Source organism: Neoarius graeffei, chromosome 11 (genome assembly GCF_027579695.1).
Source record: "Neoarius graeffei isolate fNeoGra1 chromosome 11, fNeoGra1.pri, whole genome shotgun sequence".
Taxonomy (NCBI): Eukaryota; Metazoa; Chordata; class Actinopteri; order Siluriformes; family Ariidae; genus Neoarius; species Neoarius graeffei.
The window spans coordinates 40,158,501-40,172,084 of record NC_083579.1 but is presented as its reverse complement, the minus strand read 5'-3'; the positions used below and the strand labels follow the sequence as shown (position 1 = coordinate 40,172,084).

At 46.4% G+C, this 13,584-nt stretch overlaps 1 protein-coding gene across 4 annotated transcripts in view; it reads right to left on the bottom strand.

Annotated features, from left to right (window-relative positions):
* The window catches only part of heatr5a (HEAT repeat containing 5a), a 175,946-nt gene that overhangs the window by 87,603 nt on the left and 74,759 nt on the right, over positions 1-13,584 (bottom strand). For all 4 annotated transcript variants that reach the window (XM_060933915.1, XM_060933916.1, XM_060933913.1 and 1 more), the window contains exons 16-18: positions 7,481-7,644; positions 4,655-4,760; positions 546-736 (exon numbers count right to left, since the gene is read on the bottom strand). In XM_060933915.1, the coding sequence (XP_060789898.1) occupies positions 546-736; positions 4,655-4,760; positions 7,481-7,644 (461 nt within the window). The remainder of the gene's footprint in view (positions 1-545; positions 737-4,654; positions 4,761-7,480; positions 7,645-13,584) is intronic.

Sequence of the window (13,584 nt, the reverse complement as noted above, 5' to 3'; positions counted from 1 at the left end):
ATGTGTTCTTGTCATGAAATTTAAAATCCCCTAATTTTTCTCTTTAAATGATACATTTTCTCAGTTTAAACATTTGATATGTCATCTATGTTCTATTCTGAATAAAATATGGAATTTTGAAACTTCCACATCATTGCATTCCGTTTTTATTTACAATTTGTACTTTGTCCCAACTTTTTTGGAATCGGGGTTGTAGTACACAATGACTATTGTCACAACACAAATGTGATTCTTGTCATCTAAAAACATCGCTTTTCTCAGTGACTAAAAGTAAATAAAAATACAAGGAAAATTTGAATTGTTTGATAAAACCACTGTGATGGAGTGTTTATAGGCGGCAAAATCACTAGCTGTCAGTAGTTATTGACAGGGCTGAGGATCATTCCAGCACTTGGAATCTAGTACAGAGAAGAGTCTTGATGCATTTCTTCCTTGTATCTTAAGGGACCGTGAGAAGTCAAGCTGTTCTAAAGGCTTGAAAGAACATGGTACAGAACAAGGTTTAAGAAATGCAACAATAAATTGAGGATTCCACGAACACTCACTTATCAAAGTTCATCAGGCTGAGAGAAACTGTTGCATTGTGGTCACCGAGAACCTGTGCGAATCGAGCTAAACCCTCAGCAGCCGCACAGCGTAGTAGAGGGTTAGAGGTCTCCAGCGCTCCCAGCAGGAGAGCGCGTGCAGGCTTCTGTACCTCCTCTGGACCGAGTGTTACATGACCCAATGCCAAACACTAAAAAGAGACAGACAGACAGGGTTTACATACACTGAGGGTGTAAAATTAAAGCAAAACATCTCATTTTCCAATAAATATAGTGTAAAAATGTACAGAAGTATCGAAATTATCATATTCCAGCACAGCACAAAGTATTACCTTGTCAAAACAGATGCCGCTATATGCATGGTTGGAAAGGTGTTTCCCGAAAATATTTCTGTGTATATTTCACTTTGATTTTTTTTCGTTGCCATATCACATAAAAGGTAGGGGGAAAAAATCTAAAATGATTTTGGGAATTTCACAAATACCTGCCATTTTAACAGTGAGACCCCCCCCCCCGCATGGTCTAATATCCAATTCAGTCATAATCTAGGTCATGTAGATTTAAATAAATCATATCCATGCTGTAAGTACTTAGATCAAATCTAATCTGTATTAATACATCTCATCTCATTATCTCTAGCCGCTTTGTCCTTCTACAGGGTCGCAGGCAAGCTGGAGCCTATCCCAGCTGACTACGGGCGAAAGGCGGGGTACACCCTGGACAAGTCGCCAGGTCATCACAGGGCTGACACATAGACACAGACAACCATTCACACTCACGGTCAATTTAGAGTCACCAGTTAACCTAACCTGCATGTCTTTGGACTGTGGGGGAAACCGGAGCACCCGGAGGAAACCCACGCGGACACGGGGAGAACATGCAAACTCCGCACAGAAAGGCCCTCGCCGGCCCCGGGGCTCGAACCCGGACCTTCTTGCTGTGAGGCGACAGCGCTAACCACTACACCACCGTGCCGCCCGTATTAATACATTATACAGCCAAAATGTGTGGACACCTGACCATAACACCCATACGGTACGCGCTTGTTGAATATCCTATTCCAAAGGCATAGCATTAATATGGAGTTTGCACTCTGTTCACGGATACAACACACTCCACTCTTCTGGGAAGGCTTTCCACTATGTTTTGGATTGTTGCTGTGAGGATTTGCCCATTCGGCCACAAGAACCTTAGTGAGTTCGGGCACTCGTGTCAGGAGAGGAGGGCTGACGTGCAGATGCCGCTCCGATTCATCATTGTGCTCGAGATCAGGGATCTGTGGAGGCCACCTGAGTGCTTCCAAACCAACCATGTCTTTATGGACTTTGCTTTGTGCTTCGGTGCCTAGGAGCAGACTCACATTTCCAGTGAAGGAAAATCATAATGCTACAGCACACAAAGACATTCTAAACCAGCGCTGTAATTAGGCCCCATCATTCAGGGCTATAGCACTGGCTATTTTGAGTCTAGCCCCAGGTATTTTTGCCCTCAAAAAAGGGAAGAGATTAATAGAAAACAACTGACTGAAACAGATCGGAACTTGACTTGCAGTGTGTGAAGATGGAGGGGTGATTGGGGGTGGGGGGCATAATTGAGCGTTGCACAGTGTACATACAAAATTTTGGTAACCGCCAACAGAACGACAACATTCAGAACAGGTCGGAAGATGACTTCGGGGGGGGGGGGGGGGGGGGGGGGGGGGAATCCACTATTGTTGGATTTTTCAAGATGAAAGCAGATGGTAAATCAATCAATCATCAACCGTCGGTGTATATACACTGCATCAACGATGTAACCTATCGAAATACACTGATTCACAAAACCTGCTCCATGTAGCCTGGTTATGTTGAATTTACAGCGTAGGGTCTGTATGATTAGTGTGCAAGGCGAAAGATTAAAGCTCAAAAGGCCGAGTGGTTGAATGAATATCTACAGTGGTGGTCTATTTGCCCCGACTAAGTTTATTTAACAGGTCAACAACAATTTGTGTTCATGTAGACACCAACAGTTGCCCTGAAGTAATTTAATCATGTGTTTTAATGCTACATGTAGCTTACACAGAACCAGCCGACCTCCATACCATAGCCAGCCTTTGGCATATTAGTCACATATAGGGATAAAATAGCCTTTTTTTGACACGCAATATTAATGTCAACACATATTTGTGTTGTCCAGACACCACAAATGAGCTGCTACAGTCAACTGAGCCTGGATGCACTGGAGAAAATGGTATTTACTGTATGTGTGTGAGAAACCTCGAAGACATTTATATGATCATAGTCTTGTGAGATGGGATGTCATCTGGGATTTTGAATGTTGTAATATAATCATCATGGAGCTCAGAATGTGAGTCTTTATGGTCTTACATGAGAGATGCGAGTGAGAATTTAAGCTAATGATAAATTTTACTTGTGATATTTTATAGTCAATTGGCACATGCCTCAGTTTCCTGAGACATTATGAATGTTGTTGATAATAATAAGACAGAAACTGACGTGAACACCATAAATTTAAAAAAAGCAGTGCAAAAACCAGTAATAAAGATGTCATAACCTTTGAATGTGTGTGTGTGGGTGATCATATTTCTTGGAAAGCTAGTTATAACCTCCCCAACCTATCGATGCCAATCTCCCTTAAAGAATACAAGCTCCAGGAAAACTTCACTCAGTCCCTGGTCTTTTCAATAACTAGAAACAGCCCTGTTCTAAACAATCCTGGGCCTCCAACTTTGTGGCACAATTCTGGGAAGGCCCACATACTTTTGGCCATATAGTGTACAGATGCCCCTTTTCCACCAAATCAGTTCCAGGGCTGGTTCGGGGCCAGTGCTGGTGCTGGTTCACAACTCGTTCAACTTGCGAGCCAGCTGAGAACCAGTTTGCTTTTCCATAGCTCGCGGTGCTAAGGGAAGACACGTCGTTACGTCGCTGCGTTTGCATAAACCTTGGCATGAACATCGAAGCAACAACAACACGGAGAAGAAGAAGCAGCAGCAACAACAACAACAACAATGGATGACTTCGCATTTGTACAGCTGCTGCTTCTTGTCACTTAAAAATGGCGACCTTTCGCGGTCTTGCTATTGTTGTTGGTCTTAACAACTCCGCCCCCCCTCGCTGACGTAAGCGGTTCTTTCCTCTGGCCCAGCAAAGAGTTGGTGCTAGCCTGGAACCGGTTTTTCTGGCCCCAGAGCCAGCTCTTTGTCAGTGGAAACAGAAAACCCAGTTCCAAACTAAGCACTGGCCCCGAACCAGCCCTGGAACTGCTTTGGTGGAAAAGGGGCAAGAGTGGCAGTTAATCCAATATAAATGACAACATTATGAGGACATTTATTATGCACTAAGTAACAAATCAGATATTGCGCAAATGCAACTGCGTCTTGGTGCTACGCCTTAGTGAAGGTTTGCTCCAGAATTTTTCACCCATGTCTAAAAACCTGGACATCGAATGTCAACTTGGTTCAATAAAATACAGGGTGTTTCAAAAAAACGTGATATCAGTTCACAATCTAATAACTTTGCCAATTCTCGTTCAATTGACCTCAAATTTTAACAGCATGTGTGGAAACAGGTCAAAATTTTATGCTTAATGTTTTTCGGTATAGAAATGCCATTCAGTGGAAAAGCAAAGGCGTTTTGTGTGTTAGAGTACGCTCGAACCCAGTCGAACAAGACTGCAGCGTGCATTTATGAGAGAATTCTCTAAAAATGCACCGACTGCAATGCAGATTTGGACACGCCACAAAAAGTTCAAAGAGGAAGGCTGTGTGCGTCACAGGCGGCGCACATATTGAACATTTGTGAAATTGTTCATGGACTCCACATACCTTTTGAATTTCTTATTCAAATTTTGAGGAATAAATCTTATACTGCTCAACATTATGCCTGTTCGGTTTCATTTGCCTAGACTGTGTAGTTTCTGGGATATTTACATCTCAAATAATATCAAAATTTTTTAGAACACCCTGTAGAACATCGCCAGTGATGTAGTATTTCAGGAATATAACCTAAAAAGAAAAAAAAAAAAGCATCAACGATAAGAAAGGACAGGAGGATATCGTGTGTGAAATTAAATCCAAGAGATGTCCTATGTTGGTGTTGCTGGTTTACCTTCAGACTGTTGCAAAAAGCAGCTGTAACATGGATTTGGACGATCTGTTGCCGAGTGCCCTTCAGCTGCCTCACACACTCGCAGAACTGCTCCAGGATCTGCGTTCTGAGATTAGAGGTGGTTGAGTGCTACTGGAGTACAACTGTCTCGCACACTAGCAAGACTAATCCCAGCCCGAAGCCTTCACCAGCATGAATAAATCCCCGTTCTTGTAAATGGGGAAAACAATGTACACTACCGTTCAAAAGTTTGGGGTCACTTTGAAATTTCCTTATTTTTGAAAGAAAAGCACTGTTCTTTTCAATGAAGATCACTTTAAACTAATCAGAAATACACTCTATACATTGCTAATGTGGTAAATGGCTATTCTAGCTGCAAATGTCTGGTTTTTGGTGCAATATCTCCATAGGTGTATAGATGCCCATTTCCAGCAACTCTCACTCCAGTGTTCTAATGGTACAATGTGTTTGCTCATTGCCTCAGAAGGCTAATGGATGATTAGAAAACCCTTGTACAATCATGTTAGCACAGCTGAAAACAGTTGAGCTCTTTAGAGAAGCTATAAAACTGACCTTCCTTTGAGCAGATTGACTTTCTGGAGCATCACATTTGTGGGGTCGATTAAATGCTCAAAATGGCCAGAAAAATGTCTCGACTATATTTTCTATTCATTTTACAACTTATGGTGGGAAATAAAAGTGTGACTTTTCATGGAAAACACAAAATTGTCTGGGTGACCCCAAACTTTTGAACAGTAGCAGGGTTCTCCACGGATTGAAAATATAGGGGGATGGGGGTCAATCGGATGACCTTGAAACAAATTTACATATGTCATTTGCATAAAATTTGCATAAAATACTCTCAAATAGTAATCATTTAGAATAGAGGAATCAATTGGACTGATACAAAACATATCATACATCAAACATTACACACTTACACATCATATTCAGACACATTGTTTGAAATGGAACTGGAAAAAATATTTTATTTTGCAAACTACAAAAAAAAGAACAGAAAAGTTTTTGTATTAACTATATTCACACTGCTCCACAAAAGCTGACATTGTTTGAAATGGAAATGTAATTGCAGGCACCACTGGAAAAAATAATTTTTTTTTTAGAGAGTAAAGTACATTGAAAAGATGTTGTTTTAACTATATTTACACTGCTCCATGGCTATATTTACACTGCTCCATCCATGTTCACCAGTTAACAGTCTAAGAAGATAAAAAAGAAAAAATGACATTGTAATTTAAACTCATTCATAAAACCGTATCGCTCGAGAGACATTTCGACAGTGTGTACGCACTTCAAGAGCTACAGCAACACTGACAGCTAGGTTATATCCTCACGGTTTTATAGGCAATATCACGCTTGCCGCACCAACTTTGAACTTTTTGTTTTTATCCTTTATTTCTCTGCCGACAATAACAATCAGTTATCTCGAACTTGGTGTCGATTCACACGTTATTATAAAGGCATGTTATCTCCTGGCGCAAGAACAATGTGTCAAAAACGACGAAGTGTGAAACACTTTTCTTAGACTATAATCGTCAGACTGACTCAACTAATTGCTGGTAAATGAGGCCAAGTTTACATTAGACCGTATCTGTCTCGTTTTCTTCGCGGAGGCACTGTCCGTTTACATTAAACCGCCTGGAAACGCCGGGAAACGGGAATCCGCCAGGGTCCACGTATTCAATCCAGATCGTGTCAGCTCCGGTGCTGTGTAAACATTGAGATACGCGGATACGCTGTGCTGAGCTCTAGCTGGCGTCGGTCATGTGACGCGACTGCTGAAAAACGGCGCGGACTTCCGCCTTGTATTACCTTTTATTAAAGAGTATAAAAGTATGAAAATACTGCAAATACTGATGCAAATACTGCCCATTGTGTAGTTATGATGGTCTTTAGGCTTGCCATCCTTCCACTTGCAAGTGGTAAGTGATATGCGCTGGGATCACACACACAGCGGCTCAGTCCCGAATCACAGCTTGTGCACTTCACTCGCGCACTGTGTGAGCTGCGCAGGGCCGGAGTGCGCACCCTCCAGAGGGCACTCGCTGTTCAGGGCGGAGTGATTTGGAGCGCAGGATGCCTGCGGAGCCGAGCGTATCCGTGTATTGGTGTTGCTGTGTGCACGCTAATCGTTTTAAAAACGTTAATCTGATGATCCGCTGATACGGTCTAATGTAAACATGGGCTGAGTTTCACACTCGGGTGTTGTCGGTACTCCAACAGAGAAAGGCTATCTGTCACAAAGAAAACAAAGGGACGTCTCTTCCTCTTGTAAAGGGGCGGCAGAAATTAAACAGGGGCGGGAATCACAGAAAGGGGGGGCGGACCGCACCTCTAAAACCCCTCGTGGAGAACCCTGGGTAGTGTAAATTGGGCATCAGTGACCAAGGCCCCAGTAATTCAAACCAAACATTTCTTTTAAACCTAGAATACACTTGACAAAATCGACTCTTTTTATTCATTTCCAATGTCTTTCAACCAATAATATTTACAGAAGACAGTGGATCCTACGCAGCCCGATAGTAACTGCCACTTGCAGTAATTTCAAACAGAAGCACATGACACTATTAAAATGTTTAGGATAACTTTAATTAGCTAAATTTGGCTTGCCTTGGGGAATGTTGAACCAGTTCAGTGCAGATTCTCTGCCTTACTTTCAGAGCCAACTCTTGGTAATAAGCTAGAGCTCTATCATGTGTACAAAAATGCTAAGTAGGACATGCAACCACAGATAAGAAAATCGCCAGGAAATTCAGTCAGCTCAATTTAATTTCAGGAAAACATGGAATGATGGTTATAATTCACCTCTGATGGGCTGCCAGATGGAGAAAAATTACTCCAAACAGCTGGACTGAACGAATGATGAGAGCATCGGCTGGGGGAAGGGGTGTAGGTGCCTCCTGAGATTTATCACATATGGTAAAAGGGTCATACTCTAATGCTCCTCCTCCAATCCTGCCTCCATGGAGCTGCGAAAGGACACACAGTTAAACCGCAGCTAGGGATAGAAGAAACTCACAGAACGATAACCATAAACATTCTTTAGTACAAGTTCAAATCAATGCAGTTACAGGCATTATAAAGTATTAAAATGATTAAAACGCAATTAAGAAGATTGTACTTCATCTACAATAGTTTATCACACAGCGATGAGTCTCTTCCATTTTTTTTTTTTTTTTTTAAACCAACCAAATAGACTACAATCCTGTCTTGTTTTTCTCTCGGCTCACAAAACCAAGGCTCGTGAATTCTCAGGTCATATTTCATCTAAACTTGTATGTTGCAAGTTCTCACAAAGCACTACAACAGAAAAACGTGCGTCTTTCTTTTCCGCTTGTGACCTGCCTTTTCTGCCAGGCAGATTTGATTTGTGATTTGGTCTAAAGTAGATAAGTAAGGGAACAAAAATGGGAAATGCAATGGCTAGGCGATTGTTGCTGGCACCTCTGAAAGAAACACAATTTTGGCCAAATCTCATTTTAGGTCTTTAACAAGAGTGCTCGGAGAGCACAATATCCCCCGCTGGCAACTATGCCATAACTCCGGTAAAATGTGACTGAATTTAACGAAATAACAATATGAGTAGTACCGACATATAACAAAGCCTTTTGCCAAGTTTCGTGAAATTCCTCCAAAAATTGAGAGAGGAGTTGATTTCAGAAGCTTCCCAGGACGGACGGACGGGCAGACGGACATCGCCATGACATAATCCCTCTTCGGGCCTTTCGGCCAGCGGGGGATAAAAATTAACGTCATCCTAAAAACTGAAAAATCTTGGAGCTCATTTCAAACGTTATTCTGCACATTTGTGCTGCACAACTGTCGGATGTTATTACAATAAGTGTAGCTTGAAGTTAATTTTACAGCTCTATCTGCAAGCAAAAGTCTACTAGCAAAGCAAGCAAATTCTCCCAAAGTCAACAAAAGATATTCCACCTTCCTGCAGCACGTTCCTGATCTGGTCAACTATTCAGAGTTTTTCTATGCCAGTGTAAGAACTCTTCTGTCATCAGTTGTCAGTAGTTGAGTTTAGCTGGTCTTTCTGTCCTTTTAGTGTCCATAAGCTTACCAAATGTACCAAGTAGTTGATTTGGCCATATTTAATGTTTTTGCTATCCAATGACCTAATGACAGCTTGCTTCACTGGAAAGACAGCTCTTACCCCTTTTCCACCAAATCAGTTCCAGGGCTGGTTTGGTGCCAGTGCTGGTTCACAACTCGTTCAACTCGCGAGCCAGCTGAGAACCAGTTTGCTTTTCCATACCTCGCGGTGCTAAGGGAAGCCAAGTCATTACGTCTCTGTATACGTCATTACGTCACTGTATACGTCAGTTATGTCGCTGTATACTGTTAGGGTTTAACTGGGATTCGAACCTGGTTCGTTGGTGTGATGATCCAGCAAACCCCCACTAGGCCACCAGGGGAATGACTCAAATGCAGAGGCGTGAGGCGGAAGTAGAAAAAGTAACAAAAGGTTTATTTATACTATGTACACTATATACAATCCAGGGCAAAAAAAAAAAAAAAAAAGAGTATAATTCAAAAAGAAAAAGGCAAAAATGCAAAAGCTCAGAAGATCCACAAAACACAGTACAAAGGAAACTGGAGATAAACATAACAGCACAAAGACTCCGTGACAAGAGGACTGAACTCAGGGGTATAAATACACAAACTAATTAAGGACACAGGTGAAGATAATTAGGACTAACAGGCAATTAACAAAAAAAAAAAAAACACAAAACACAGGAACAGTGGCGGCCTCTAGAGGCCAAAATAAATATGACACGAAAAGGAAATAACAGCGGCCTCTAGAGGCCAAAACAGTCCAAGTCCTAACAGGACCCCCCCCCTCTAGGAGCGTCTCCTGACGTTCCCAGGGCGATCCGGATGGGCCGAATGGAAGTCCCGACACAGTTCTTTATCCAGGACATCCCGAGCAGGAACCCAGCAGCGCTCCTCAGGACCATAGCCCTCCCAGTCCACCAGATATTGCAACCCGCTGCGGACCCGGCGGGAGTCAAGCAGGCGATGCACAGTGAACACAGTCTGCCCCTGGAAGATGCGGGGGGGTGGGGGGTTCCTAGGGGCAGGGGCATACGTAGACGTCAGTACAGGCCGCAACAGGGAAACATGGAAAGTGGGGTTGATCCTCAGAGTCCGGGGCAACTGGAGCCGGTAGGAGACAGGGTTCACCCTGCGCACCACCTTGAAGGGGCCAATGTAGCGAGGAGCAAGCTTGCGGTTCTCCACCCGCAGCGGAAGGTCCTTAGTGGACAGCCAAACCCGCTGCCCAGGGCGGAAAGTGTGTGCAGGTCTTCTATGGCGGTTGGCCTGAGTCTGGTTGGTTCTGGAGGTCTGTATGAGGGTCTTCCTGACCTTGCTCCAGGTCTTGCGACACCGTCTCACATATTGGTTGACCGAGGGCACCCCCGCGTCCTCCTCCTGGTCCGGGAACAGAGGTGGCTGGAACCCGAATTGGCACTGGAATGGCGACAGCTTGGTGGCCGATGACTGCAGGGTGTTGTGGGCGTACTCTGCCCATGGCAGCCAGGTGCTCCACGATGTCTGGTTATCCATAGCCAGGCCTCGCAGGGTGGTTTCCAGGTCCTGGTTGAGCCTCTCCGTCTGACCATTGGACTGTGGGTGAAACCCAGAGGAGAGGCTGGCAGTGGCTCCGATGACCTTGCAGAACCCGTGCCACACTCGGGAGGAGAACTGGGGCCCTCGGTCTGAGACGATGTCCTGTGGAAGACCAAAGACTCGGAAGACATGATTAAATATAAGTTTCGCTGTTTCAAGAGCAGAGGGGAGTTTGCACAGAGGTATGAAGCGGCAGGCCTTGGAGAATCTGTCAACAATGACCAAAATGACCATGTTACCTTGTGACTCAGGGAGACCCGTGATGAAGTCGACTGCCACGTGGGACCAGGGACGCCGGGGAATGGTCAGAGGATGCAGGAGACCCTGGGGACGCTGTCGTGGGTTCTTGGTTCTGGTGCAAACCTCACAGGACAGGACAAATGACCTTACTTCCTGCTCCATGTTAGGCCACCAGAAGCGTCTTTTCAGGAAGTCCAGGGTCCTCCGAGCTCCCGGGTGGGCGGTGAGAGGGGAAGAGTGACCCCACTGGAGAACCTTGGCCCGGGCTTGATGTGGGACGTACAAGAGGCCCGGTGGCCCCGTCCCAGGACCGGGGTCCTGGCGTTGGGCTCGTCGAACAGCCTCCTCAATACCCCAGCGGACAGGGGCCACAATCCGGGACACCGGGATAATAGGCCCGACTTCATTCTCCCTGTTAGTGGCAGAGAACAGCCTGGACAGTGCGTCAGGTTTGGTGTTCTTGGAGCCGGGACGGTACGAGAGGGTGAAGTCAAACCGACTGAAAAACAGGGCCCACCTAGCCTGTCGAGGGTTCAGGCTCTTGGCTTGCTGGAGGTACTCCAGGTTCTTGTGGTCAGTCCAAACCAGGAATGGATGTTGCGCTCCCTCCAGCCAGTGCCTCCACTCCTCAAGGGCCAGTTTGACCGCTAGCAGTTCTCGATCCCCCACATCGTACCGGGACTCCGCAGGACTCAGGCGGTGGGAGAAGTAAGCGCAGGGGTGCAGCTTTCCTTCCGAACGTTGAGAGAGTACCGCGCCGACACCACTGTCCGAGGCGTCCACCTCCACGATGAATTGGTTGGGAGGTGTCCGGGAGGACCAGAATGGGTGCCGTGCAGAAGCGGGCCTTGAGGTCTTTGAACGCCTTTTCTGCCTGAGGAGACCAGCCATAAGATCCACCTGTCCCTTTGGTGAGGTCTGACATGGGTGCTGCCACAGAACTGAAGTTCCTGATGAACTTGCGGTAGAAGTTAGCGAATCCTAAGAACCGCTGAACCTCCTTAACGGACTTGGGAGTAGGCCAGTCCCGGACGGCCAGGGTCTTGGCAGGGTCCATTTGGAGTTGGCCTGTCCGTACAATAAATCCCAGAAAGGAGACCTCGGGAACATGAAATTCGCATTTCTGGGCCTTGGCGAACAGATTGTTCTGTAGCAGCCTCTGGAGAACCTGGCGGACATGGTGGCGGTGCTCCTGCATGGTCTTGGAAAAGATAAGGATGTCATCGAGGTAGACAAAGACGTACAGGTTAATCATGTCCCTTAAGACGTCGTTGATTAGGGCCTGAAAAACAGCTGGTGCGTTGGTGAGTCCGAAGGGCATCACCTGGTATTCGTAGTGCCCAGACGGGGTGTTAAAGGCAGTCTTCCACTCGTCTCCCTGTCGGATACGGATGAGGTGGTATGCGTTCCGTAGGTCCAACTTGGTGAAGACGGTGGCGCCTTGGAGCAGGTCGAAAGCAGTGGACATCAGCGGAAGGGGATATCGGTTGCGCACAGTGATCTTGTTCAGGCCCCTGTAGTCAATACATGGTCGAAGCCCCCCATCCTTCTTGCCGACAAAGAAGAAGCCGGCACCAGCAGGTGAGGTGGAGGGTCGAATGAACCCAGAGACCAGGGCGTCTTTGAGGTATTCCTCCATAGCCTTGCGTTCTGGCTGAGAGAGGGAAAACAGTCTGCCACGAGGAGGGGTAGTCCCAGGGAGCAAGTCGATGGCACAGTCGTAGGCCCGGTGCGGAGGAAGAACGGCGGCCCTGCTCTTGCTGAATACCTCCTTGAGATCCCAGTACTCTGTGGGAACTTGAGATAACTCGGTGAGATCAGGGGGCTCGGCAGGAGACACAGGAGAGCTAGAGAGCAAACAAGAGGCATGGCATGCAGGGCCCCATTCCACAACCTGGCTTGTTACCCAGTCTATGCGAGGGTTGTGGCGAGTAAGCCAAGGAAGGCCTAGAATAACTGGGAACTCAGGTGAAGGAATCAGGTGCAGGAATATTTCTTCCTTGTGACCTTGAGACTGGAGGAAGACTGGAGAAGTAACTTGAGTGACTCTTCCATCACCTAACGCTTGGCCATCGAGGGCAGACACAGACAGAGGGACTTCAAGAGGTGCAGTAGGTATATTGATGCTTTGGGCGAAGTGAATATCCATAAAGTTCCCAGCCGCCCCTGAGTCTATCAAAGCTTGACAAGAGTGGACAGACTCACCCCAGGAGATGGAGACCGGGATGTAGATTCCTTGGCCAGGGAGTCCGGGAGAGAGGGTAGGCCCCGTCACAACCCTCCCTCGGCTGGACGGGGCGGTCCTTTTCCCAAGAGTTCGGGACATGATGCTCGGAAGTGACCAGGCTTGCCACAGTAGATGCAGCACTTGTCCCTCCTTCTGCGCTCCCTCTCAGATGCGGAGAGGCGAGTACGACCCACTTGCATGGGTTCTGGACAGTCACTGAAGGAGGTAGACGGTCTCCAGGTAGAGGTAGGGAGGCTGGGGGGGCTCAAGGCTTGGTGGCGTTCTCTCATCCTGTTGTCCAGACGAATAGCATGTGAGATGAGGGTTTCGAGGTCACTTGGGCATCCAATAGAGGCCAGACCGTCCTTGATGGGGTCAGACAGACCATGGTGGAAGGCTGACACCAGGGCAGTCTCGTTCCATCCACTTACTGCTGCGAGTGTTCGGAACGAGATGGCATAATCTGCGACGCTTCCTCCTTGCCGGATGGACATGAGCTTTCGGGCTGCGTCGGTACTGATGTCTGTCTGATCGAAGACCCGAAGCATCTCTTCAGAAAACAGCTGGAAATCAAAGCACTCAGGTCCCTGTCTTTGCCAGATAGCAGTAGCCCAGGCTCGCGCCTTACCAGCTAATAAGGTGATCACAAAGGCAATCTTGCGGCGATCCGTAGTGTAGGTGGTAGGCTGAAGCTCAAAGGTGAGTTGACACTGGATAAGGAACTCTCGGCACTCACTGTGCTTGCCGTCATACCTCTGTGGTGCAGGAAGGCTGGGTTCGCGAGGTGAAGAAGGCAGCATGG